The sequence below is a fragment of the Mus caroli genome, unplaced genomic scaffold (genome assembly GCF_978045245.1).
Source record: "Mus caroli unplaced genomic scaffold, Mus_caroli_1 scaffold_4, whole genome shotgun sequence".
NCBI classification, from domain to species: Eukaryota; Metazoa; Chordata; class Mammalia; order Rodentia; family Muridae; genus Mus; species Mus caroli.
In genome coordinates, this window is record NW_028227259.1 from 153,686,247 (window position 1) to 153,709,634 (window position 23,388).

At 46.8% G+C, this 23,388-nt stretch overlaps 1 protein-coding gene across 1 annotated transcript in view; it reads left to right on the forward strand.

Moving 5' to 3' along the window:
• The window catches only part of LOC110295000 (cilia- and flagella-associated protein 337-like), a 118,045-nt gene that overhangs the window by 66,983 nt on the left and 27,674 nt on the right, over window positions 1-23,388 (forward strand). The window contains exons 11-20 of the mRNA XM_085836353.1: window positions 368-611; window positions 2,631-2,736; window positions 9,921-10,072; window positions 14,185-14,287; window positions 15,971-16,077; window positions 16,160-16,239; window positions 17,113-17,167; window positions 18,360-18,405; window positions 19,734-19,793; window positions 23,215-23,380. Of these exons, the coding sequence (XP_085692479.1) occupies window positions 368-611; window positions 2,631-2,736; window positions 9,921-10,072; window positions 14,185-14,287; window positions 15,971-16,077; window positions 16,160-16,239; window positions 17,113-17,167; window positions 18,360-18,405; window positions 19,734-19,793; window positions 23,215-23,380 (1,119 nt within the window). The remainder of the gene's footprint in view (window positions 1-367; window positions 612-2,630; window positions 2,737-9,920; window positions 10,073-14,184; window positions 14,288-15,970; window positions 16,078-16,159; window positions 16,240-17,112; window positions 17,168-18,359; window positions 18,406-19,733; window positions 19,794-23,214; window positions 23,381-23,388) is intronic.

Consider the following 23,388-nt stretch of genomic DNA (forward strand, 5'->3'; position numbering starts at 1 on the left):
GCTGTCTCCCTATAAGATGGAGATGCATGTTCTTGGATCACTGAGTTTCTCAAAGACTCAAATAAATGCACTGTCAGAGGTGTCAGGCCAATGGGTGAGGAGAGCCCAGATACCATGTAGCCTCCTTTATGCTGTGTCTGCCCTCCCAGGTGTCTCAGGTCCCTTTTTAGAAAAGTGGAAAGAGTCTTTTCCCGATCACGTCACTTTTATTTTTGGGCTGTCTGGAATTTAACCCCAGGGGATAAAAGAAAATACCAGCGTCATTACTGAGAAAGAGTCTGGGGCCTTAATAAAAACAGCAGCCCATCGGGGGAACTGAGGGACTGCATTAAGAGGCTGTGTTTTGTCTTCCTGTGAATATTTTTAGGGTTCACTGTGGGAGCAACAGATATCAAGGAAAAGCTAAACGAAATAAGAAATGTTGGGAAGAATGTCAAGATGGGGAACAGCTCAGCATCCCTTGCTCTGCCCCAAAGGCAAGTGGAATGCAATCGCACTGTGTTCCGTGTCCACAAGGGAGTCAAGGCGTTCTCCTTCTGTAGGAGGAAGAACCTGCTGGTGACTGGGGGGCTGGATCGGATCATCAGGGTCTGGAATCCTTATCTGCCTGGGTAAGTTGTCTCTCTCCTCCCAAGAGTACTATGGCTGTCGTAAAGTAAATGAAACGGTGACTGGAAATTCCCTACAAGAATCATTTAAAAGCCTATTTCCAAATTAATCTCCCACACACAGAGCCTGGGACATTTCTATTTTTAGCCTCTAAAAGTTCACTGTAGGGGCTGCTGGAGAGATGGCTCAATGGTTAAGGTACTGGCTACAGGTCCAGAAGACCCAGGTTCTAGTCCCAGCACCCACACGATTGCTCAGAATCATCTGTAATTCCAGGCCCAGGGGATCCAACTCCCTCTCGGGCCTCTTGGGCCAGGGATGCACTTCACATAGTAGGCCTTTCTGAGCAAGTGCCTAGAAATAGTTTGTTTTTTATCCACATTATTCTGTACATACGTGTGTGGCGTGCACACGCGTGTGCATGTTGGCATGTCTATGCGAGTGCTCTCTTATGTGTGTATGTGTGGTTTCCTGAAACTGAGCCTGAGAATTGTGCTGACTTAGGCTTTTGTCAGCTTGACATAAACTAGAGTCATCTGGGTAAAGCCTGGTCTACAAAGTGAGTTCCAGGACAGCCAGGGCTATACAGAGAAACCCTGTCACGAAAAACCAAAAAAAAAAAAAAAAAAAGTAACTTCAAATGAGAAAAAAACCTCCATCAGTGATGGACCGTGACCTGGGAATTGTAAGCTGAAGTAAACCCTTGCCCTCCCCAAGTTGCTTTTGGTTGTCATGTTTACCACAGCAACAGAAAGCAGACCAGCATCTTCTTCAGTCACTCTCTGCCTTATTCCTTGAGACAGAGTCTCTCCCCGTTGAACCCAGAGTTTGCTGTTACCATAGTATAGCTAGCCAGCTTGCTCCGGATCCTAGGTCTCTGCCTTCCGCGTGCAGGCTGCTTCTCCCACCCAACATTTCGGTGAGTCCTGGGGATATGAACCCCACCACTCCTCGTGCACAGCAAGCACCTGATCCACTGAGTCATCTCCCCAGGTCTACCTTCATGGTGATATACTGAGACCTTCTGTGTCGTGGCATCTGGAACCCATCTCTGGCCCCTGCATCAGGTCTGCTTACCAATGAAGAGTCTGGAGCTCAGGGAAACAATGGCAGAGTCAGAACCCTACAGGCAGAAGTGCTGTGGATGGGTGGGGACTGAGGAGAGGGAAGCTGGTCTTTCTGTGATAGCTGTGAGCAAGAATCACATGGGTTGTGCCCAGAGTCCTGTCTTGGGGGACGGACCCCAAAGGTGACCCTGTGTTTACCAATGGTACAGATGACAGCCAGGACTGTGAGGCACAGTGGGGAAGCGCCTTGAATCTGGTTGTGCTGCTACGACTTTTCTAGCCAGGAGGTTCTCCTGACCAACTGCAACAGACTCGGTTTCCCCATTTGCAGCTGTGACAGGATACTCGCCCTCTAGGCTAATAAAGAAAATAAATAATAGAAAGGCTCAGAACAATGTGAGATGCACAATACAGATGGAAGGCAGCTTTCTGCCTGGTTCTATTATGGCTAAAAAGCAGGCCTGCGCTCCCTCCATCAGCCTCAGTCAGGCTCTCCCTCTGCTCCCCACCCCACCCTCCACCCCCCACCCCCACTTGGTCCTCCCAGAATATCCAGCCCCTGCAAAGGCACTTTAAGATAGCCTTATATTGCAAAGTGCAGATTTTAACGCTGTTCACTCAAGCCCATAGAAAGTACCCAGGGGGGTCACAGAATGAAGGCGGCCCCACCTCAGGCCGTTCCTCACCTATTCCTTTTATGCAGCTATTGTTAACAGCCGGAGGAACAGAGCCCCAGGCTTCCTTCTACCAGCTCTGTTGCTAAAACTGCTTATTATTTTGCCTCAGTCCTTTTATTACCGGGAATCTAGACTTGTGTACTATCAGAGGGAAGCATAAGCCTCCTCCGGGCTGAATAGAGCTGCCACATCTGGGCCAAGCTGAGTTTTGCATTTTTAAAATAGGAGCAGCAGCAGACCGAATGGCTTTGTGCTGTTTGCCCTTTTCTCTTTCTAGAAAGCCAACAGGTATGCTGAGAGGCCACCGGGCTCCGGTGATGTATATACACGTCGCCTTTGAAGAAAACAAAGTGCTTTCCATGTCCGCTGACAACACAGTCAAGGTCGGCTCCTCTCATGGTTTGATGCATACATACATCTGTCAGGCAGGCTTTGTCTATTAGTTAATTAATTAATTTATATTTATTTACTTTTGAAACATGATCTCCCACTGTAGCCCAGAATGCCCTGGAACTCCCCACAATCCTCCTGCCTTAGCCTCCTAAGCAATTCGCCTCTCTCCATCTTTGGCAGTGGGGGAGGGGCATGTCTCATGCAGGGTTTAAATTTGCTTTAGGAGGGTGTGTGTGTGCGCTATGTATGTATGCGTGCATGTATGTGCCTGCAACATGTGTCTCTGTGTATTTGTGTATATGCCTACATATGTGTGTATATGTGTATGCATGTGTATGTGTGAGTGTTTGTAGATGTATGTGTTGGTCTGTGTGCTTGTGGATGTGTGTCTGAGTCTATCTGTACACACATGCACACTCAGGTGACTGTTTTGGAACTCTCCATGCTGGTTCCTGGAGTGGTGTGTAGGCCTTCCAGCGTGTGGGTCCTTGCCTGCACACTGTCCAGATAGTCCCTGTCCCAATCATTTCCTCACATATCTGGGAGACAGAGGTGTGCAGCTGGAAATTCTGCACCCCACCCTCCCAGCGGCTAGCTCCTATTCTGCAATACGTGCTGGGCACGTGCCTTCCTGAAATGTTACCCATGAGCCTCAGAGCCTAAGCATTTCTGACCTAGTTAGAGGCAGTGACATCACTGTTTGGCTTTGTTTCCTTCAGATCCTGAACATGCTGTCCCTGTCTAATGCTTGCTTGTCCTAGGACCTCTGTAGTGCACTGTTTTTTATGCAAAAAACATTCTGATTGGCTCCCTTCTCATCATTACAGTTGCTTCAGAGGATGTGACTAGACTGGGCAATTAATTCATCAGTCTACTTTACTGGGCTGTTGGTGGCCATAGTGTAGGAACTTGGAATGAAGTAATAGGAGGTGGGAGATCTGTCTCAAACAAAACAAAACAAAACAAAACAAAAAAAGCAAAAAGGAAAGAAAAAGAAGAGAGAGACAGAGGCAGAGACAGAGACAGAGGCAGAGAGAAAGACAGAGACAGAGAGAGAGGCAGAGACAGAGGCAGAGAGAGAGGCAGAGAGAGAGAGGGCTCCATGACCCTGGGTTAGGCATTAATTTCCAAGAAATAGCAACAAAAGTTCAAGAAACAAAAGAAAAATAAATGAGGCTTTGTCAAAATTAGAAACATGTGTGCTTCACGGAGCATCATTAATACAAGAAATAGACAACTTATGTAACAGGGAAGACTGCAAACCGCATGTCGGATAAGGAACATGCATTGAGATTATAACTTTCAGTGCTTACTAATGAAAACCATGATAGCCAACTGAAACTTGGGGCAAAGATTTGAGTAGACACTTCTTCAAAAATGGCCAATCATGGCATACAGTGCTCAACACCACAGTCATGGGGAAATTCAAACCGAAACCACAATAAAATACAACTTCACGAGTATGGGGATAAGAAGATTAGCAGATGCTGATAAAATCGAGAAGAAACGGGAACATCTATATATTGATACAAAAATTGCCATTTTTTAAAAAAAAAATTTTATCAGCTCTCAAATGGTGAACAATTAACATATGACCCAGGGTTTTTGACCCCAGGGACAGGCGCAAGAAAACTAAAACACGCATTTCTTTAAAATGTACTTGTCAGTGTGTCCAACAGTGTCGTTTACCACAGTTAAATGGTAGATGTAACTCTAATGTACAGCAACTTGTAAATAGTGAAAATAAAATAAAATAAAATAAGATAAAATAAAATAAGAATGTAGTGTGTGGATGCCCTGATAGTAGGTAATGTAACTCGGTGGCCTGCTGAAGCCCTCTGAGTTGAACATGTTAAATATGTGAATTTTGTGCTACATAAGTTATATTTCAATAAGGTAATTTTTTGCAGCAAGAGGAGAATGAAGGGTGACACCAAGATTTGGAATCTAAGCCAAAATCAGAGCTAGATGGAGAATATGGCAAACGAGAGTGTAAGACCGGAAGCGCAGCTGCTGATGTGTTGGACAGTCAACCTGGAGCTGGGAGACGGGGCGTGGGGTGGCAGCGGGAGGTGATATAAAATTGGGCTTTATTAGCGTTTAGATAGAATATTAAACTCTGGACTTGGTAAGATGGCAGACAGGAGTAAGGGTGAGCAGAGGAGGGAGAAAGTGTGCCAAAGACCGTGTGCCGAGCCTGGGACGCGCAGAGCCTGGGATGGGATGTGCCAGAGCTTCCTCTTTGTGGGTCCAAGATGGCCTCAGCAACAGTGAACTTGGGACCCGCCCCGCAAGTGAGGTTGGAAGGGAATCTATACCACGAGGTGTGGAGAGTTCACCCAGCAATATAACTGGGGCCCAAACGCAAGCAATTCAGTCCTCCGGGCAAACTTGATTAAAATGGTGAGATTTATGAACTCCACAGTTTGATTTATTTTGAAAATCAAATTCATCTAAAGGCTTCATCCAAAGTCACCGTGTAGAGGGCTCCAAGTTTTTAATGAGCTTTTTTTTTTTTCCTTTGAATCTCGCGGCTCTCAGATAATCATAATTCTGTATGTGGGGACAAGCCTTCCATCCTATTTTCTTTCCCTCTCGCCTCTCCGTTTTCTTCCAATCTCAACTCGTGATTACAAGATTAGCATCTCGCCTGTGATGATTCAGGCATATTGAATAGCTTCCCGATGTGTATTTAAAATATATTGAAACCCCATCTCAGAAATATGGTGTGTACGCTATTTCAGACTGCACTGGTCCTATCGAATGACAGCTAATGAACCGGGAGCCAAGTAGCTCGATGCCTAGCCTGCCTGGGCAGAGAGGCTTCATTCTTTGAATTATTTTTTCAGCCCAAATGTTTTACTCTTCCAAATCACAGGGACATACAAACATTCCAGGAGGCTGCTGGCTTTTGGCAGTCTCTAACGGGGAGTGGAGCGATAGATTCTGATTGCCTTTTTCGCTTAGGATTCTCTAAAAAATAATAATAAAAAATAAACAACAACAACAAAACAACAACAACAAAAAAACTTCAGTGCTGCAAGCCACCAACAGGGCTATCATTTGTCAACCAGAATTAGAATTCAGGGAAAGTTATTTCTTCTAAGGAAGGCAGCATGGCGTGCTAGCTAGCATAACATTGGCACCTCTCTTGGGCACATTCTGTGCTTTCTCTAGGTTAAGACAATGGGTTTGCTTCTGTCTGTTTTAACCCAGCACCACAGTTCTGTGAGTGAGGGCTCCCACTCAAGGGCTGGTGTCTCTCCAGGTAGGGGCTCCATCCTCCTCATCCAATGCCAAGAGGCAGGTGAAGAGAGTACCACTGCCTGCTCCAACCCCAGCCACCTCTTCTCATAGTCTGAGCAAAATTCACAGCCACGATGGATGAATGGGAAGTGCCACATACCTTAGGTGAATACCCTCTTCCCAGCAACGACTCTGCAAATGAACGAGGGAGAGGATGACAGAGAGTTCTGGAGGCCACAACAAGCCAGGTGACTTGGGGTAAATGACTCAGTCCTTCTAAACTGACTTAGAAGAGCCACCTTGTGGAGGCATTGTCCTTGCTAAAGGCAGTGAGCGCACACGGGGCTCAACGCAGAGTGGTTTTATTGGGTGAGGCTGATTTCAGCCTGAGAGACAAGGGTGAAATTCAGTAGCTTAAGCACCAGGGCAGGCTGGATGAAGACAGAAATAAAGTCACTGGGTGAACTGGTGAGTGGCTGGGTTCAAAAATGGGCCTCTCTGCCCAAGCTTCTCACTTCCAGACCTTGGTAGATGTTGGCCTGGGTGACCTCCTACTTCATGTCATCTGTGTTTGCAGAAGTTATTTTTAGTTGGGGAACTTGTTGTCAATTTGATAACTCAGTCTAACCTTCTATGTAACAAGTGTCTGCCTACCTTCGCTTCGTGGGTCTTAGGTACCAACCCATCCCACCTGAGATGGTTTTTCCCAGACTCCAGAATTTCCTGTGTTTCCTCTCAGGAACCTTATGTATTAGTCCATTCCTTGGTACTATAACAGAATACCTGAGGCAAACCAATTTACAAAAGAGATCAGGTTTGCTTAGTTCATGGCCCTAAGGCTAGGAAATCGAAAAGCATGACACTGGCATCTAATTGGGGTCTTCTTGTGTCGTGCTATGAGAAATCACGTGGTCAGACAGGCAAATGGGTAGCTTAACTCTCTTCCTCTCTTTCTTTCTTTCTTTCTTTCTTTCTTTCTTTCTTTCTTTCTTTCTTTCTTTCTTTCTTTCTTTCTATCAGGTTTATTTATTTATTTTTTAAAGATTTATTTATTTATTATATGTAAGTACACTGTAGCTGTCTTCAGACGCTCCAGAAGAGGGCGCCAGATCTCGTTGCGGATGGTTGTGAGCCACCATGTGGTTGCTGGGATTTGAACTCTGGACCTTCAGAAGAGCAGTCGGGTGCTCTTACCCACTGAGCCATCTCACCAGCCCCTATCAGATTTATTTATATGAGTACACTGTAGCTGTCTCAGACACACCAGAAGAGGGCATCAGATCCCATTACAGATGGTTGTGAGCCACCATATGGTTGCTGGGAATTGAACTCAGGACCTTTGGAAGAGCAGACAGTGCCCTTTACCACTGAGTCATCTCTCCAAACCCCCACCCTTGTTTTTCAATACAGTTTTAGTTGCCCAGGGTGGAGTCCATGGTCTTGCACATGCCAGCTGTCTTAGTTAGGGTTTTAGTGCTGTAAAGAGATATGACCATGACAATTTTCATAAAGGAAAATATTTAATTTGGGGTTAGTTTAGAGTTTCAGAGGTTTAGTCCACGTTCATCACGGCAGGAAGCATGGCAGCGTGCAGGCATACATGATGCTGGAGCAGGAGCTGAGAGTTCTATATCTTGATCCACAGGCAGCAGAAGGAGACTGTGTACCAAGAGAGAGCTGGCCTAATAAAGCAATAGTTTGCAAGGTTGTGCTATCATTTGGCTCAATGACCTTGAATATTAGAGGCATTGTCAGCAGCACAGAACTATCTGGAAATAGAGGAACCACCACGAAGTGGGATCTAGTGGTTCTTCAGGTTGTTGGGAGCATGGTCTGAAGGGAGACAAGGTCTCACTTATTTTGCTCTCTGGCCATAGGGTGAGCATTCTGTGTGCCCTTCCCCCTCCCTCATGCCCCTGCTATGAGGTACTGCTTGCCCAATGGCAGCAAGGCCACCAAGACTTTATATTGGATCCCCTGGAACTATGAGTCAAAATAGACATTTCCTCTCTCTAATTTTGAAAGTGTCCACAATAGTGATAGCAATTCAGTTCATATGGGCTGCCATAACAAAGTGCCAGAGACAGAGTAGGTTAAATAGCAGAAATGTACTGGCTTATAGTTCCAAGGCTAGAAACTCAAAGCTGTTGAAAGTAAGGTGGTCCCAGGCCCCAGGCCTGCCTTGCAGCAGTCTTCTCAGTCTTCTGGCAATCCTCATATTTTTTGGTTGGAGATGCACTGTCCTGATGTCCACCACCATCATCATGCACTATCTTCCTGCTGTCTCTCTCTCTCTCTCTCTCTCTCTCTCTCTCTCTCTCTCTCTCTCTCTTCACTGCTCTCTCCTCACTGTGTTGGATTCTCGTGGAGCCTGCTTGCTGAGGACCTCATTCACCCTCACTAATTAATCTCAACAACCCCGTTCCCAATTTGAGTCTCATCCTGAGAAACTGGGGCCATTCGATATTTGAAGCGGGGGAGGGGGCGGTGTAGCAATTCACCCACAACAAAAAGTGAAGGAAACTGGGACTCAAGGTGGCTGGCACAATGGCGGGTGTGTGTTGCTTTGAAGGGCAGCCACTGTCCCTCTGATGGTCATGGATGTCCCCATTATGTACTTGGCCCAGCCTGCTCTTTTCTCATTTATTTATTTATTTATTTATTTATTTATTTATTTAGTTTGCTTGTTTGTTTGTTTGTTTGTTTGTTTGTGTGTTTTTGTGTTTTTTGGTTTTTGTGTTTTGTTTTGTTTTGTTTTTTGAGACAGGGTTTCTCTGTGTAGCCCTGGCTCTCCTGGAACTCACTCTGTAGACCAGGCTGGCCTTGAACTCTGCCTCCTGAGTTCTGGAATTACAGGCATGTGCTACCTGTGCCCCCAGCAACCCCCCTCCCACCACCACCGACCCCTCACCCCTGGATCCAGTGTTCCTCTCCCACACTGCAGCCTTCACCAGCTCACAGTCTCCTAACAGAATGCCGGAGCCATGACATGATTTACACAAGCCTAACAGATGACTGACAGCAATATTACTGTAATCATGCCGAACCATTATTATATTTTAACCACATCTCTAGGCATTGTCTTTTAATCAATTTTCTAAAGTTCTCAATGCAACACTATCAGAGGGAAATGTAAGCCTCCTCCAGGCTGAATAGAACTGCCACACCCAAGCCAAGCTGAGTTCAGATGTGTGCATTTGTTTTGTGTGTGTGTGTTGACATATGCGTCTGTGTATTTCTGTATATGTGTACGTATGTATGTGTGCCTGTACATGTATGCATTTGTCTGAGTACTTGTGGGTATGTGTCTCCATATTACAGACAGTACTGAGGGGAAGAGATGTTAGGCTACCCAGATGGAACCACTTGGATTCCAAACCAGGTAGATGGACTCTCTGGGCTGACATGTCCTCAAACAACAGCCACACGAGAATCCACTCCATGTGACTTCCAAGTATCTGCCTGGTGACAGGGTTGGTGGTCTTTTTTTGGTTTTGTTTTTGCTTTTTTCAAGACAGGGTTTCTCTGTATAGCCCTGGCTGTCCGGGAACTAACTTTGTAGACCAGGCTGGCCTTGAACTCAGAAATCCACCTGCCTCTGCCTCCCAAGTGCTGGGATTAAAGACATGTGCCACCACCTCCCGGCTAGGGTTGGTGGTCTTATATTAAAAACTAGTAATGGGTTTGATTATTAAGATTCCAGAAACCAGACCCAAACTATGAAAGCTGGGTCCATGGAGAGTGAGGTGACTGGTTATTTCCTTGTGGGAAGGATAGAGCCTAGAGACTTGTGGTCACAATTGTCCCCTCTCTTTGGTCACCTTTCACATTGGATTTAGAGTCTGCAGCTAGCCTGGGCTACACAGAGAGATCATATCTAGAGAAAGAAGAAGAACCAAACCTATTACCTTCCCTGCTTTCTCCACAGGTCTGGGATCTGGAGACACATGGCTGCTGCTGTACCGTCTCTTCCAAAGCCAGTGGCATCAAGGGAGAACTCACAGCCTGCCTCTATCTCCCCGGACCTAGAGCCCTGTGTGTGGCCACGGGGACCCTGGCTTTCCTTCACCTTAAAGTGGGGTAGGGAACTGTCACCTGAGCTTTGCGTGTGCAATGTTCTAGTGGGTTCTAGAGAGTCCCAGTGGTGTGGTCAATAGTCTACTCAATGCCTTAAGAGTGGTTCAAATGCTGAGTGAGACTCCATTAGAGAAAACGAGCGTTATCATTTGGGAGTGGTTACCAACTGGAGATAGCTTCTGGGTTAGGGAATGAGAGCTTGTATCTACCTCCACTCTCAGCTCTGGGATGGCAGTCCCTGTGCATGCTGCCACGGTCGCTCCGAGTTCACACGGCCACCGGTCCTACTGTGTGTAGGAGGCCTTGTGTCTCTGGGATTCTCCATCCTCTCTGGCTCTTAAAAATCTTTCCACAGGATTAAAATTCTGCAGGATTCCTCCAGTTGTGAGGGGGTGGGAGACTGATGGAGATATCCCATTCGGGAGTGCTCCAAGGTCCAGCTGTGGGCCTCTGCAGGAGGAAGCTTCTCTGATGGTGGCTGAGCAAGGTGCTGATCTTGCTCATATATGAGAGAGAGAGAGAGAGAGAGAGAGAGAGAGAGAGAGAGAGAGTAAGTAGCAGGGCGCCAGGCTATCTTCCTTTAGCAGAGCAGGAGTATTTTGGTCTCCCCTAGGTCCCTGGCCTGTCTAGTCTCAGTTTCTTGGTCACCAAGCAGTGTTGGGGGTGGGTTCCATCTCATGCAGTGTTTTGAGCTTTTAGGGCATTTCTATATGTGCCAATGTGTGTGTCTCTGTGTCTACATATGCCAATGTGTGTGTGTCTGTGCCTATATGTGCCAATGTGTGTGTGCCTCTGTATGTTCCAGTGTGTGTCTCTGTATCTATGTGTGCTCCTTGTGCTTTTTCTTTGGCTTCTTATTTTTCCATTTGTTCCTTTGTTCATTTGTTTTCCTCTTATTGGACTTTGTTTGTTTTTATTTTTGTCCTATTTAAGTTTTTTGATATATATATTTTTTTTAGATGTCAGTTTGTTTTCTAATGAAAGAGCAGGGAAGGATGTGGATTTGGGTAGATGGGGTGGTAGGGAGGACCTGGGGCAGGAGGAACCATAATCAGAATATAGTGTATGAAAAAAAAAGCAATCAGTCCCCAGGCAGTGGTGGGTCACGCCTTTAATCCCAGCGGGAGGCAGAGGCAGGCGGATTTCTGAGGTCAAGGCCAGCCTGGTCTACAGAATGAGTTCTAGGACAGCCAGGGCTACACAGAGAAATCCTGCCTTGAAAAAAACCAAACCAAAACAAACCAAAACAAAACAAAAACAATCAGATAAACAAACAAAAACAAACAAAACCCTTAAGGGTCAGGAGAAAGGATTCAACAATTAAGAGTACTTACTGCTATTGTGAGGGACTCAGGTTCAGTTCCTGGCACCCATGTGGTCCTTGGTGGCTCATAACTATCCATAAATCCAGTTCCAGGGGATCCTGTGTTCTCCTCTGACTTCTACACCCCTGTGATACACATACACACATGCAGCCAAAATAGTCATGCGCATTAAATAAATAAATAAACAGCAAATAAATAAATAAATAAATAAATAAACAAACAAATAAATAAATAACCAAGTGGGCTAGCATCAGACAGAAGGAAATGTGCCCCTCCCCTCAACCCGCCCTGGAGGCCCAAAGGCAATGAAATAAACCTGACCCTTCTGTGGAAGAGGAATTCTCCCCTGCCCTGCTAGCATGCGAGTCAGGTGCTCGGCCTATGCTTTGAGTACTGCATTGAGGATTGCTCTCTGCAATCCACAAACATGGACCTCATTCATTACAGCCTGCCGGGAATCAAACCCGAGTCCTCTGGAATAACAGCCAATGCTCTTAACCTCTGAGCCATCTCCCCAGCCCCATGTAGCCCACTCTTTATCCCCTGTTCTTCCTCCTGACTATACAACATACATTCCACAGCTTCTTCCAGGGTTAACCAGTACACATGGTCCAAGACAAAGATGCAGTAAATCCTTAGAGTGACTGTCATAGACTGTTTCAGACACTGCTTCACAACAGTGACTGGCTTCCTGAGCCCCAAATAGGACCTCTGTCCTCCCTGTGTCGTCTCTTGATTTGTGAACACAGGCATGGACGGGCTTTTCTTGATCCATTTGCGGTACTCAGAGGTCATTTCAAGGGGCCTGGCGATGGGTCAGTGGTCACTGCAGAGAACTTACTGCTCTTGCAAAGGACTCCAGTTCATTTTCTAATGCTCAAATCAGACAGCTCACAACTACCTGTGACTCTCGTTCTAGCAGGCCTGGCACCTCTGGCCCTTACAGGCACCTATGCTCACGTGCATAATAAGCCCACACACAGAGACACATATACACATAACTAAAATTAACTCCACGGAAAAGCGAGCACATTTTACAGCATCGAATGTGACCTCGTTCTTGGCCACCCTCTCCCTTCCTAATCTCAGTGAAGCCATGCAGCCAGCTAGAACGACTCAGAAAACTCAGATGGAGGCAAAACTAAATGATCGGTACAGCCAGGCTCCTCGGAGATCTCGAGTGCTTCACTCAAGATGCCAAAACACCCTGCTGGAAGTGGAAGCTGCTGCCAATCAAACTCCTGTTTGTTCTGCATGATAGAGTTGTGTAGAACAAACAGCTCACTTGATTGATTCCCTTTGGAACGCAGCGACTGGAAATTCTGCTTGGTGGCAAACACAATCTCCAATCTCTAGTGCTAACAATTAGGTGCTAGATTGTGTCCCCTGTCCTAGCCCACCCTATACCTGCTGTCACCCATGAGCTGAGCAACCCAGTTACCTAACCCTCATTTGCAAAGCTAAAGCTCCCCCCACCCCACCCCGGCAAGGGAGGTGGCAGGGAAACCGCACATGGAATCAATGCTCCCTGTTACATCCACTGCATGCGGTCATTGACTTTCATTTCCTCATGATTATTCCTCACGTTTCCGTAAAGGGTTGTATTTTGCAGATGAGGGAATGAGGCCAAGGGGCTCAAGTGGCTGTTGAGTGCTGGCTTCCCGGAGGCAGAGTATAGAATCAGGCTCTGATTGCTCTGACATGCCCTTTGCATCTGGGTACCCCTGGGAGTCACGGGGCCTGCTGAGATCTGCTTGGCCTCATCCTGCAGTAATTGAGAAGTGTTGCCTTCTAGGCAGAAGGATTCACAGGGTACTGTTTGTTTGTTTGTTTGGGAGGAGATCTAAAATCTCATCGCTCTAGATCATTTTGAGTCATCTCACTCCCCCTGCCCTTACAAGGAGCTGCATGGCCAAGTGTGGTGGCACACACCTGTGATCCAATTATTGCTCAGGAGAAAGAATCAGAAGGATCTGGAGTTTGAGGACAGCCTGAGCCACAGGAAACCCTGTCTCAATCAGTCAATCAATCAATCAGTCAATCAATCAATCAATCGAAGGTGCATGTCCTCCGTTTCCTTCTTTAGTAGTCATTACACCTCATCATGTGCCAGCCACTTGTGTTCTGCGTGTGCCTTATCATGTGTCAATCACGTGTACTATTCCTGAGAAGATGCCCACGTATCTTTTCCTATTAAATCCCCATGTCTCTGTGATGAAACACCACAACCAAAGCAAGTTGGGAAGGGAAGGATTTATTTGGCTTCTGCTTCCACATCACTGTTCATCACTGAAGGGAGTCAGGACAGGAACCCAAACAGGACAGGAACCTGGAGGCAGGAGCTGATGCAGAGATCACGCAGGGGTGCTGGTAACTGGCTTGCTCCACCTGGCTTGCTCAGCCAGGACTACCAGCCCAGGGATGGTACCACACACTATAGACTGGGTCCTCCCCCATCAACATCCAACAGGCTTGCCTGCAACCAGAACCTACGGAGGCGTTTTCTCAACCCCCTCTCCCTCCTCTCTGATGACTGTACTAACCTGTGTCAACTTAACATAAAAAACAGCCAGCACACCCTGTTATAACCTTGTAAAACAGGTATCACTAGGCCCCATATTTCAGATTAGAGAGTGGAATTTTAAACAGTTATGTCAATTTCCCAGGATCCTGGCTCCATCATTTGAGCCCAAAGCCTTTCCTGCTGGCCACTGTGTAATCTCCCTCCTGGGAATCCTGATGAGCAGTCACCACAGGTGTCCATTGTTGTCTCTGTTTTTCATGAGCAAGATCTGTCCCAGAGCCCCACCTGGTACGTTCCCACCAAGAGCCCGTGGTGTGCTGCAGGTACAACCCAGCCTTCAGACATGTGGTCAGCTGCTGCGAAGGCTCCGTAAGTAGCCACTCCTGATACCTTAGCAGTGAATGACATGTTTGTGAGGTAGCCTGGCCTCTCCATCTTCCCGTTAAAGCCGAGCAAAGTCTTCTGTTCCTGGCGTGGACATTCAGTTCTGCTCTGTTAACGACCCTGTATTGTTTGAACAATCTTTGCTCAGAGTCAAGTGGAAGAGCCATTTCCCCAGTGGCTCCCAGTATGAGCTATTTGGAAGGAGCATTCATTCTGAGAGTATTATATCCTTGTGATTATCTCGTAGGTTGTAAAACAAATATTTCACATAACTGGTTGAAACACTACTCCACTGTCTGCTCTCAAGAGGACCTTGAGAGCAGGCTGAGGAACCCTCCCTGGGGTGGGGACTGACTGCAGCCATCAAGACAGAGGATATTGGACTCCCTGGAGGAGGAACTCTCATTCAAAGGCTGCTCAAGGGTTGGGCCTGAAAGAGAGGAATAGCAAGAAGGGAATCAACTGTGCTGATGGAGATCCTAGGACTGGAACTGCAGACGGCACAGGAAATGTTCCTCACTGTCGCAGCTTCGATAAAATATCCAGTGCAACTTCTGAGTTTTTTTTAGTTCATGTTCTAAATTACAGTCTACAGATGCCACCAGGAAATCAACAGGGCCAAAGCTACAGACAACTGGTCATAATACATCCACAGCCCAGAAGTGTAACCCCAGGTCACTCTGTGTCCAGAGCCCAGAAGTGTGACCCCAGGTGACACTGCATCCACAGCCCAGATGCATGACCCTAGATCACACTGCATCCACAGCCCCGAAGTGTGATCCCAGGTCACACTGCATCCACAGCATGGAAGTGTGATCTCAGGTCACACTGCATTCACAGTCCAGAAGCGTGACCCCAGGTCACTCTGTGTCCACAGCCCAGAAGTGTGACCCCAGGTGACACTGTATCCACAGCCCAGATGCATGACCCTAGATCACACTGCATCCATAGCCCCTAAGTGTGACCCCAGGTCACACTGCATCCTACAGCCCAGAAGTGTGAGCTTAGCTCTTCATTCATTTTAGGACTAAAGCAAAGAGCTGTGCCTCCCACACTCAGGATGGATCTTCCTTCCTCAGTTCACCCACGCTTAAGACAACCCCTGCTGAGCATGCCCAAAGGTCAGCCTGATCTAGAGAAGCCCTCAATGAGACGCCCCTCCCTGGTGATTCTGGATTTTGTCAAGTTGATGCTTAACACTATCACACCCACCAACACCTTGATTCTGGATTTTGAACCTCCAGATTGGACTGTGAAACAAAACATTTCTGTTGTTCTGGCAATTTCCTATGGCTGTGCTAGCCAATGAATAAGTTTAAGTAAACCAACTTGTCTGGGATTACAGACAGTTTCTAGATAAACTTTTATATTTAAGGTTTATTTATTTAATGTGTTTGGGTGTTTGGCCTGCCTGTATGCATGTATATCATGTTACTTTACTGTCTGCAGAAGCCAGATCAGGGCGCTGGATCCCCTAGAACAGGAATTATAGATTGTTATGAGCTGTCATGTGGGTGCTAGGGACTGGATCCCTGGTCCTTGGAGCCATCTCTCTGGCTGTCCTAAGCTGTCATCTTTAATATTTATGTCACCAGACTTGTAAAAGCAAATTTCCTTTGATTTGGTAGTTATTATATCTGAGTCATCTTTCCTGCAACTTTGATGCAGGTAGTGAAAGTGTGGGACTTTGAAACGGGAAGACAGGTGTCAGAATTTATTGGCACTCATGGTAATGCTGGCATCACCTGTCTGACCTTTGACTCCAGCGGAAGAAGGTACAGCCTTTCTCTCATATCATGAACCTTTCAGCGGAGTGACCTGAGTCATGTCATCCTAGTGGGACAATCTTTTTCCTAGGCTTGTTACTGGAGGAAGAGATGGCTGTCTGAAAATATGGAGCTACAACAATGGACACTGTCTGCACACCCTTCAGCACGGCAAGTGGGGCGGGGACTCCAGCAAGTGGCCCCCATAAAGTGCGGACGCACAACTGTGTATTTATCATAAATGGGAAATGAATCAAGTAAAATCGTGCCTCGAAGGTATATAGCATCTCCCTTTCCCCCTTTCTCTCTACTTCATGGTGTTTAATGTTTATGGACTTAACATTTCATGCAGATACAACCACACAAATTAAATGCAAGTCTCTTATTATAAATCTCCTTACCTGGGGCTGGAGAGTTGGCTCAGGAGTTAAGAGCACCAATTTCTCTTCCAGAGGATGTGGGTTCAATTCCCAGCACCCACATGGCAACTTACAACTCTCTGTAACTCCAAGGTCTGACCCCTCAAACAGACATACATGCAGGCAAAACATCAATGCACATAAAATAAAGACAAATTTTACATACATACATACATACATGTGTGTGTGTGTGTGTTTATAACCTGCCCCAAAGCTACTCTTGGTAAAAATCCCTGATTCTGTACAATGCCAACAAAGCAGATAAGAAACATATTCTTCACCTTTTAAAAGGGAATAAATAAAGTCAAGGTGGAAGAGACATGAAGCTAAATTCATGAGCCTCATCCCCCCATCTGCTTTGACCTTCTGCCCATTCACTCTCTCCCTGTTTTGTCTTGTGCTACTACTGGGTCCTATCAGGAGAATCGGAGCCTCTTCCTGTAGCTGATCAAGGGCAGAATCAGACAGGAAAGGTGGCCACAAAGGAATGGTGCTTTAATGGCCCAGGCTACTAGAAAGTAGATGACAGAAGTCTGTTCTGACACATCAGGGAAACCTCTGAGAGCTGATTCAAGCAAGAGTTAGTAAAGAAATTGTTTAACAGCATATGATCATGTATTCCTAGATGAAAATCAAAGTGAAGTCTGTGACTGTACCTACATGGAGGTGAACCGAAATCGGTGAGTTCCATTCAGCCTGGGGTTGTGCAGGTTAGCTTTCCATCACTTTGGGGGGGGGGATGCCTCCGATCAACAAGGGAGGGGAGGTGTATTCTGGCTCTTGGTTTCTGAGGTTTCAGCCTCTGGTAAGGTGGGAGATATCGTGGTAGAGGGGCAATGGCAGAGGAGAGATGCTCAGGACATGAGCAAAAGTGAGAGAGACCCAAAAGCCAAGGACTGGACACAGCTTTCAAAGGCATACACATCCCTGGTGGCCCACTTCCTCCAACCAAGGCTCACCTCTTTCCCCCTCTTTTAAAGATTTACTTGTTGATTATGTGTATTATGTCTGCCTACATGAGTTTACCTGTGTGCAGGAGTCCATGGAGGTCAGAGGGAATAAGATGCCCTGGAACTGGAGTGACAGGTGGGGTCCAGCTGATAAGGGTGCTGGGGAACTAAAACTGGGTCCTCTGCAAGAACAGTCAGTGCTCTTAATTGCTGAGGCCCTGGACCTCACTTCTTAGCAGCATCAGCAGCAGGGCTGGAGAGATGACTCGGCAGTTAAGAGCCCTGACTGCTCCTGCAGAGGACTTAGATTCAATTCCCAGCACCATATAGTGTTCATGACAATCTATAATTCCAAAGTCAGGGATCTGACACCCTCTTCTGGACTTCACAGGCACCAGGTGCACATACATAAATGCAGGCAAAACAGTCCACATTCATAATAACAATAACAACAACAATAATTTTAAAATGTCAAAGTAACAAATCACAGAGTAGAGCAAATAGATTCAACTACCATAAATCAAAGAGCAAAAATACAGGATCTCCTCCCCTCACTCTTTAAGAGAGTGAAGCAATCCTTAGGCTATTTCTGTGAGCAGCCTTGCCTGGGTAGTTCAGACATGCTCTGAAGATCAAGTAAATCCCCCACTCCACTCCCCGAACCCCACCCCCACCTGCCCCAAGGCAGCTGCTCACAGAGGATCTGTAGACCTCAGAAATGATGGGGGTGGCCTGTATCTGGGTCTGGATTCGTTAAAGACTGAACCTGATTTGTCAAATGACATTTCCCATTGCTCTCCATAAGCATTAGAAAGGCTCCTATGTTTTCATTTATCCTGTGGATAAGGCAGGGTTAAACCACAAAGTTAACCACAAACGGAAGCTGAAGTGTTAAAAATGTATCACTTTGTTGTTATCTTAGGTGTGTCATAGCTGTTGGATGGGACCGAAGAATAAATGTGTATTTTGTAAGTACAATGTAACAAATAAAGGCATTTCAAAAATCCTCCTCTCTCTCCAAAGGCCTCCTCTCAGTCTGTCTCACTGTTTAGATCTATTTGTATTGTTTTTTAATTGGGGGGTGGGGTGGGGGGTGGGCAGATATGCTTGTGAGTGCAGATATCCACAGCCGCCAGAGCACTGAGAACAAAACTCAGAACCTCTGGAAGAAGAACAGCCAGTGCTCTTAACCTCTGAGCCATCCCTCCAGCCCCCTCCCTCCAGCACCCTGCTTCTCCTTTAGAAAGAGACTGGAGCTTGGTTTTGCTGCCTGGTATAAGGCAAGTGACACACACAGGATCCCCTTTCTTTATTTCTCCTCATTCTTTCCTTTTCTTGTTAAGATTTTCCTCTCCATATCTTCCTAAAGTTCCCCTTGAAAAGTTGCACCGCTAAGTGAGCTGCCAGGACCTGTGGGTTCCTGGGAGCCGGAGGTGGTGCCTGCTCCGGTGCAGGTCCTGAGTTCTTTTCATGATTCACACCTTGCCGATTCCCCACCCACAGTTCCTTCCAAGCCCCTCCACCCCAACCTACTTGTAAAGACACAAGTACCAGGGGGAACCGCAGGGGTGCGGGGTGGCACGGGAGGGCGGAGGCTGAAAGGCTTTTACTGTCTTCCTTTCTCCTGGCCTGTCTTTAAAGCATCCTAGAGCGTCTCCAATCAGAAAGAGGAAAAAAAAGGCCACCCATAAACGTCTCTGCAGACATGAAATCCCTCTTTATGGAGGGGATTAGGAGACAGAAGTTTGAAGTACCGCCCAAAAAACTAAGTTTAAATCTACCTGTGACATTTTATTTCCCTGCTTGCTCTGCTGGGTGGTTCTGGATTTCCGAACGTCTTTAAATACTGTCCGTTCTCCTTATTCGTTTCAAAGTTCACTATATTTCATAGCCTAAGCCTTGCATCCTGAGAGTGATTTGAGGGATGACTACCTGGGAAATTTCAGCATTGAATCTGTCCTTCGGTATTACAGCTTCGCAGGCTGATGGTGTCGGTTTAGCCCATGAAACAGCTCTGGGTCTTATTATGAAGGCAAAGCTATGCTGTGGATCCAAGAAGAGCTTGTCAGTTGACATATGATTTGCTGAAATGCAATCACCCAGACGTCAGGAGAGGATTGCTTTTTATTCCCACTGGCACTTGGGGAATTTGCTTTGACATTTCAAAAATCTGCATCAGTGGTGGGGTGAGGGGTAGGGTTAGGAAATGTGCCAACACCTTCACTCTGACGTCGCAAATGTGTTGGCAGCTCATTTTATGGTTTGCACAATGGGTCCTGTTTGGCTTTGTATACAGGACGTACCTCGAGATTTTCATCATTTCCGGAAGCCTCAGCCCCACTGGCAGGATGACCTGGTGAGCCCCAGCCCACTGTCTGGCCCACAGTAGCACACACTGAAGATCTCCCTCGCTCTAAATGCTCCGCTGCACTTCCTGAGCCTGCCACGCATGCTCAGTTTCTCCGAAGCCTCTGCTATGGATAGCCAGAGTCTTGCCTGAGTAGAACATGGTCCAGGTAGTTGCCTTCTCTCTGGGAGAGGTGATGGTGTTTGAGTTGAGGTGTGAGGCCAGAGGGGCGGAGTTCAAGCTGCGCTCCTTGAGTCCAGCTGTTGAGTCCCCAAGTGCAGGAAGCTCAAGGTGGGGAGGGCGTGGCTGGTGAGCCAAATTGTATTCGTGATGTCCTAACCATCCCTGACTCTCTGTGGCTTGTTAAAGGCCTAATGCTTGTTAGGGATCAGAATGTCCCCAGCTCCCTACAGTTTCCCGGGGATGAATGGCTTCCTTCCACACTGGTTACATGCCAAAGCATTAAGACAAAAATACAGAAAATAAGGCCACTCCGCCCAGCTGCCTGCCATATCACCAGCTATTTTGTGCCCTACAAATGTTCCCCAGGGCACGCATCGCTAGAATACAAACTCCATTGTCTTAGTTAGGGCTACTATTGCTGTCCTGAAGCACCACCACCAAAGAAACTTGGGGAGGAAAGGGTTTATTCACTTCATGCTTCCAATTCACAGTTCATCATCAAAGAATGACAAGACTTCTGTCTCAAAGCAGGAAGGAACCTGGAGGCAGGAGCTGATGCAAAGGCCATGGAGGGGTGCTGCTTACTGGCTTGCTCCTCATGGCGTGCTCACCTGCTTCCTCATAGAAGGCAGGATCATCATTAGCCCAGGAATAGCCCCATACACAATGGACTGGGCCCCTCCCCCATCAATCATTGATTAAGAAAATGCCTTACAGTTTTACCTACAGCCTGATCTTACAGAGGCATTTTATCAATTAAGGGTTCCTCCCCTCTGCTAACTCTAGCTTGTGTCAAGTTAATGTAAAACTAACCAGTATATCCATATACCTCCTCTGTGGTCTAGAAGACCTTGTCCAGTGCCCAATTCATAATAATTACCCAGTAATGTGTTCTCATTCATTCAGCACCTACTTAGTGCCTCTTGTGGACCAAACACGTGTTGTTTATGGGAGTTCCAACAGTAATACGCAAACTAGGACACAGCCTTGCCTTCTTCACAGAGTTCGCAGTTTCGTAAAGCATCAGGGTAAATAACATGCAAGGTTTCCCAGGGGAGTCATGGCCTTTGGCTATCACACGTAGGTCAGTGAAGTGCATATACATTTAGTATTCCGGCATGCACACATATGCGCTGGCATACTCATGCACTTAGTAGACAGGCATAGAAGAGACAAATGTAATTCTTGAGATGCTCACACAGAGGCGAGAAGATAAGCATCAGAGGAAATCGGAAGCGTGGAATCTAACAAATGATGATAATCGACCGAGATGGGAGAGCCCCAATAGCTTTGTTGTTGCAGAATCCAGGAGATCAGAAGATCACTAGGTGATTTTTAGGAAGGGAAAGATAATCTTCATGCCAGACAGGAGGGGATGCTTGAGCACAGAGCGGAGGCACTGGGGTGTGTCTGAAAGGACTGTGGAGGGTCTGATTGGCTAGCATATTAGAAGTAGGCGGGAGGATATGCTAATGAGTTGTAACAGAAGACACACACTACAAAGCTTAAACAACAGAAATCTATTTCCCTCCGTTCCAGGTCCTAAGGCCAGGCTCTGGTGAGGACTCCCTTTCTGGCCAACAGATAGAAAGCTAGCCACTGTCAGCATCTCTTTGCTGTGTCTTCTTCACATAGAAGAGCAAGCATGAGCTGTGTGGCTCTTCCTGTTCTTGTGTGGACACAAATCCCAGCACAGGGACTGCATTCTCATGCTCTAGGTGACACCAGTAACCTCCCTATATACCGTTACCTTGCTTTAGCTCAGTGGTTCTCAACATTTCCAAAGCTGTATGACCTTTAAGGCAGTCCCTCTGTAATTTTGTTAGTTATGAATCATAATCTAAGTATCTGATGTGCAACCCCTGTGAAAGAGTCATTTGACACACACACACCCCAAAGGGGTCATGACCCACAGGATGAGAATCACTGGGTTGGGGTTTTGACATGTGGGTTTGGGGGACTCAAACATGCAGCCCAAAAATAGGAAAGAAAACATTATTCTGCAGTTGGGGTAGGACATCTGGCAGTAGAGGATCTTGGGAAGGAGATACCCATCCATCAGTCTTCGCTTCCCCAGTAGTCTCACAATATAATCCAAGAACAGGCAGAGCCTCTCCGATAATTCAAGCCAAGTCCTCAGGGGATTTCTGTGGCCAGTACATGAGGAGAAGGTTAGGATAATTTAATATGGCAGAGAGAGAGAGAGAGAGAGAGAGAGAGAAATCGCCATTACACCAGGTTCAGGTTCTTGTCTCCAGCGGAGGCACCTGGGCAAAGCACCTCCTTTTGGGAGAAGCACATAGCTTCACTTTCCATTCACAGTTATGTCTCAGGTGGGGGGGGGGGTGAGTGGGAGTCCCAGGGTTCACTCTACTCTGGCATGTGGGTTTCTGGCTGGAGGGAAACGGTAGCAGTTAGGCTGGGTTCTTTCTCCCAGCCTCACACTTCTAGGAATAAGACTCAGACTCAAAATACATTTATATATACTGTGGCTCTACTCTGATTGGATCATAACTAAAATAACCCAATTATTTTAACCTACATTCTGCCATGTGGCTGGTTATCTGTACTCAGGTACCACACATCTATCTCCTCCCCTGGGTAGATCTTCCCTCATCTGGCTCTCCCAGAATTCTTTTGACTTCCAGATGTCCCGCCTTCCATTTCCTGCCTAAGCCATAGGCCATAGGCTTCTTAACTGACAGGTGAAACAGCCATACAACACATAAACATTCTCTCTCCGGGAACCCAAACCTTAGAGCATAGTTAAGATCCCTTACCCACTGCAGCCTGAGCTAGAGCGGCTTGTCAACAACCTGCTTGATGGCAGAATGGCAGAATAAGGACATACTGGTTCCCTTAGAGAGCTCGACCTCGACAGGCGATAGCCAAACAGGAAATGTTGCAACACAGTGATTGCTATACAGAGGGGTTCTCATATGAAGAGGTAGAAGTCCCAGAGAATCCCTCTGCATCTGACTTTAGAGATCAAATTATCCCTGAATTGGGATTTATCCTAATTTGGGATTATCCCTAAATGTGGTACCCCTACCACACGCATCTCCATCCCCCGCCCCCTGCTCCCCACAAGCCTTCTCCCCCAGCTCAGCCCAGTCAGCATCCCCTCAGTGTCTCATCCGACTGAAAGTTCTCAGACTTCCACGCCGTCCCCAGCCCCCACTTCCTCTGGTGACCCATGACCCACTGGTTTGGGGTCTGATTTCTCAGCTCTGTCTTTCTTTCTTAGAACCATGGGCACAAGGAGGACATTCTCTGTGTGGCTCAGTGCCCGCCTTTTCTTCTGGCCACCTCCAGTTACGATGGAGAGATAATAGTTTGGAATGTCATCTCAGGTCACATGTACTGCAAGCTGAACACCCCCAGCCCCACGGATGGCCAGGACCGTAGAGAAGGTAGGTAA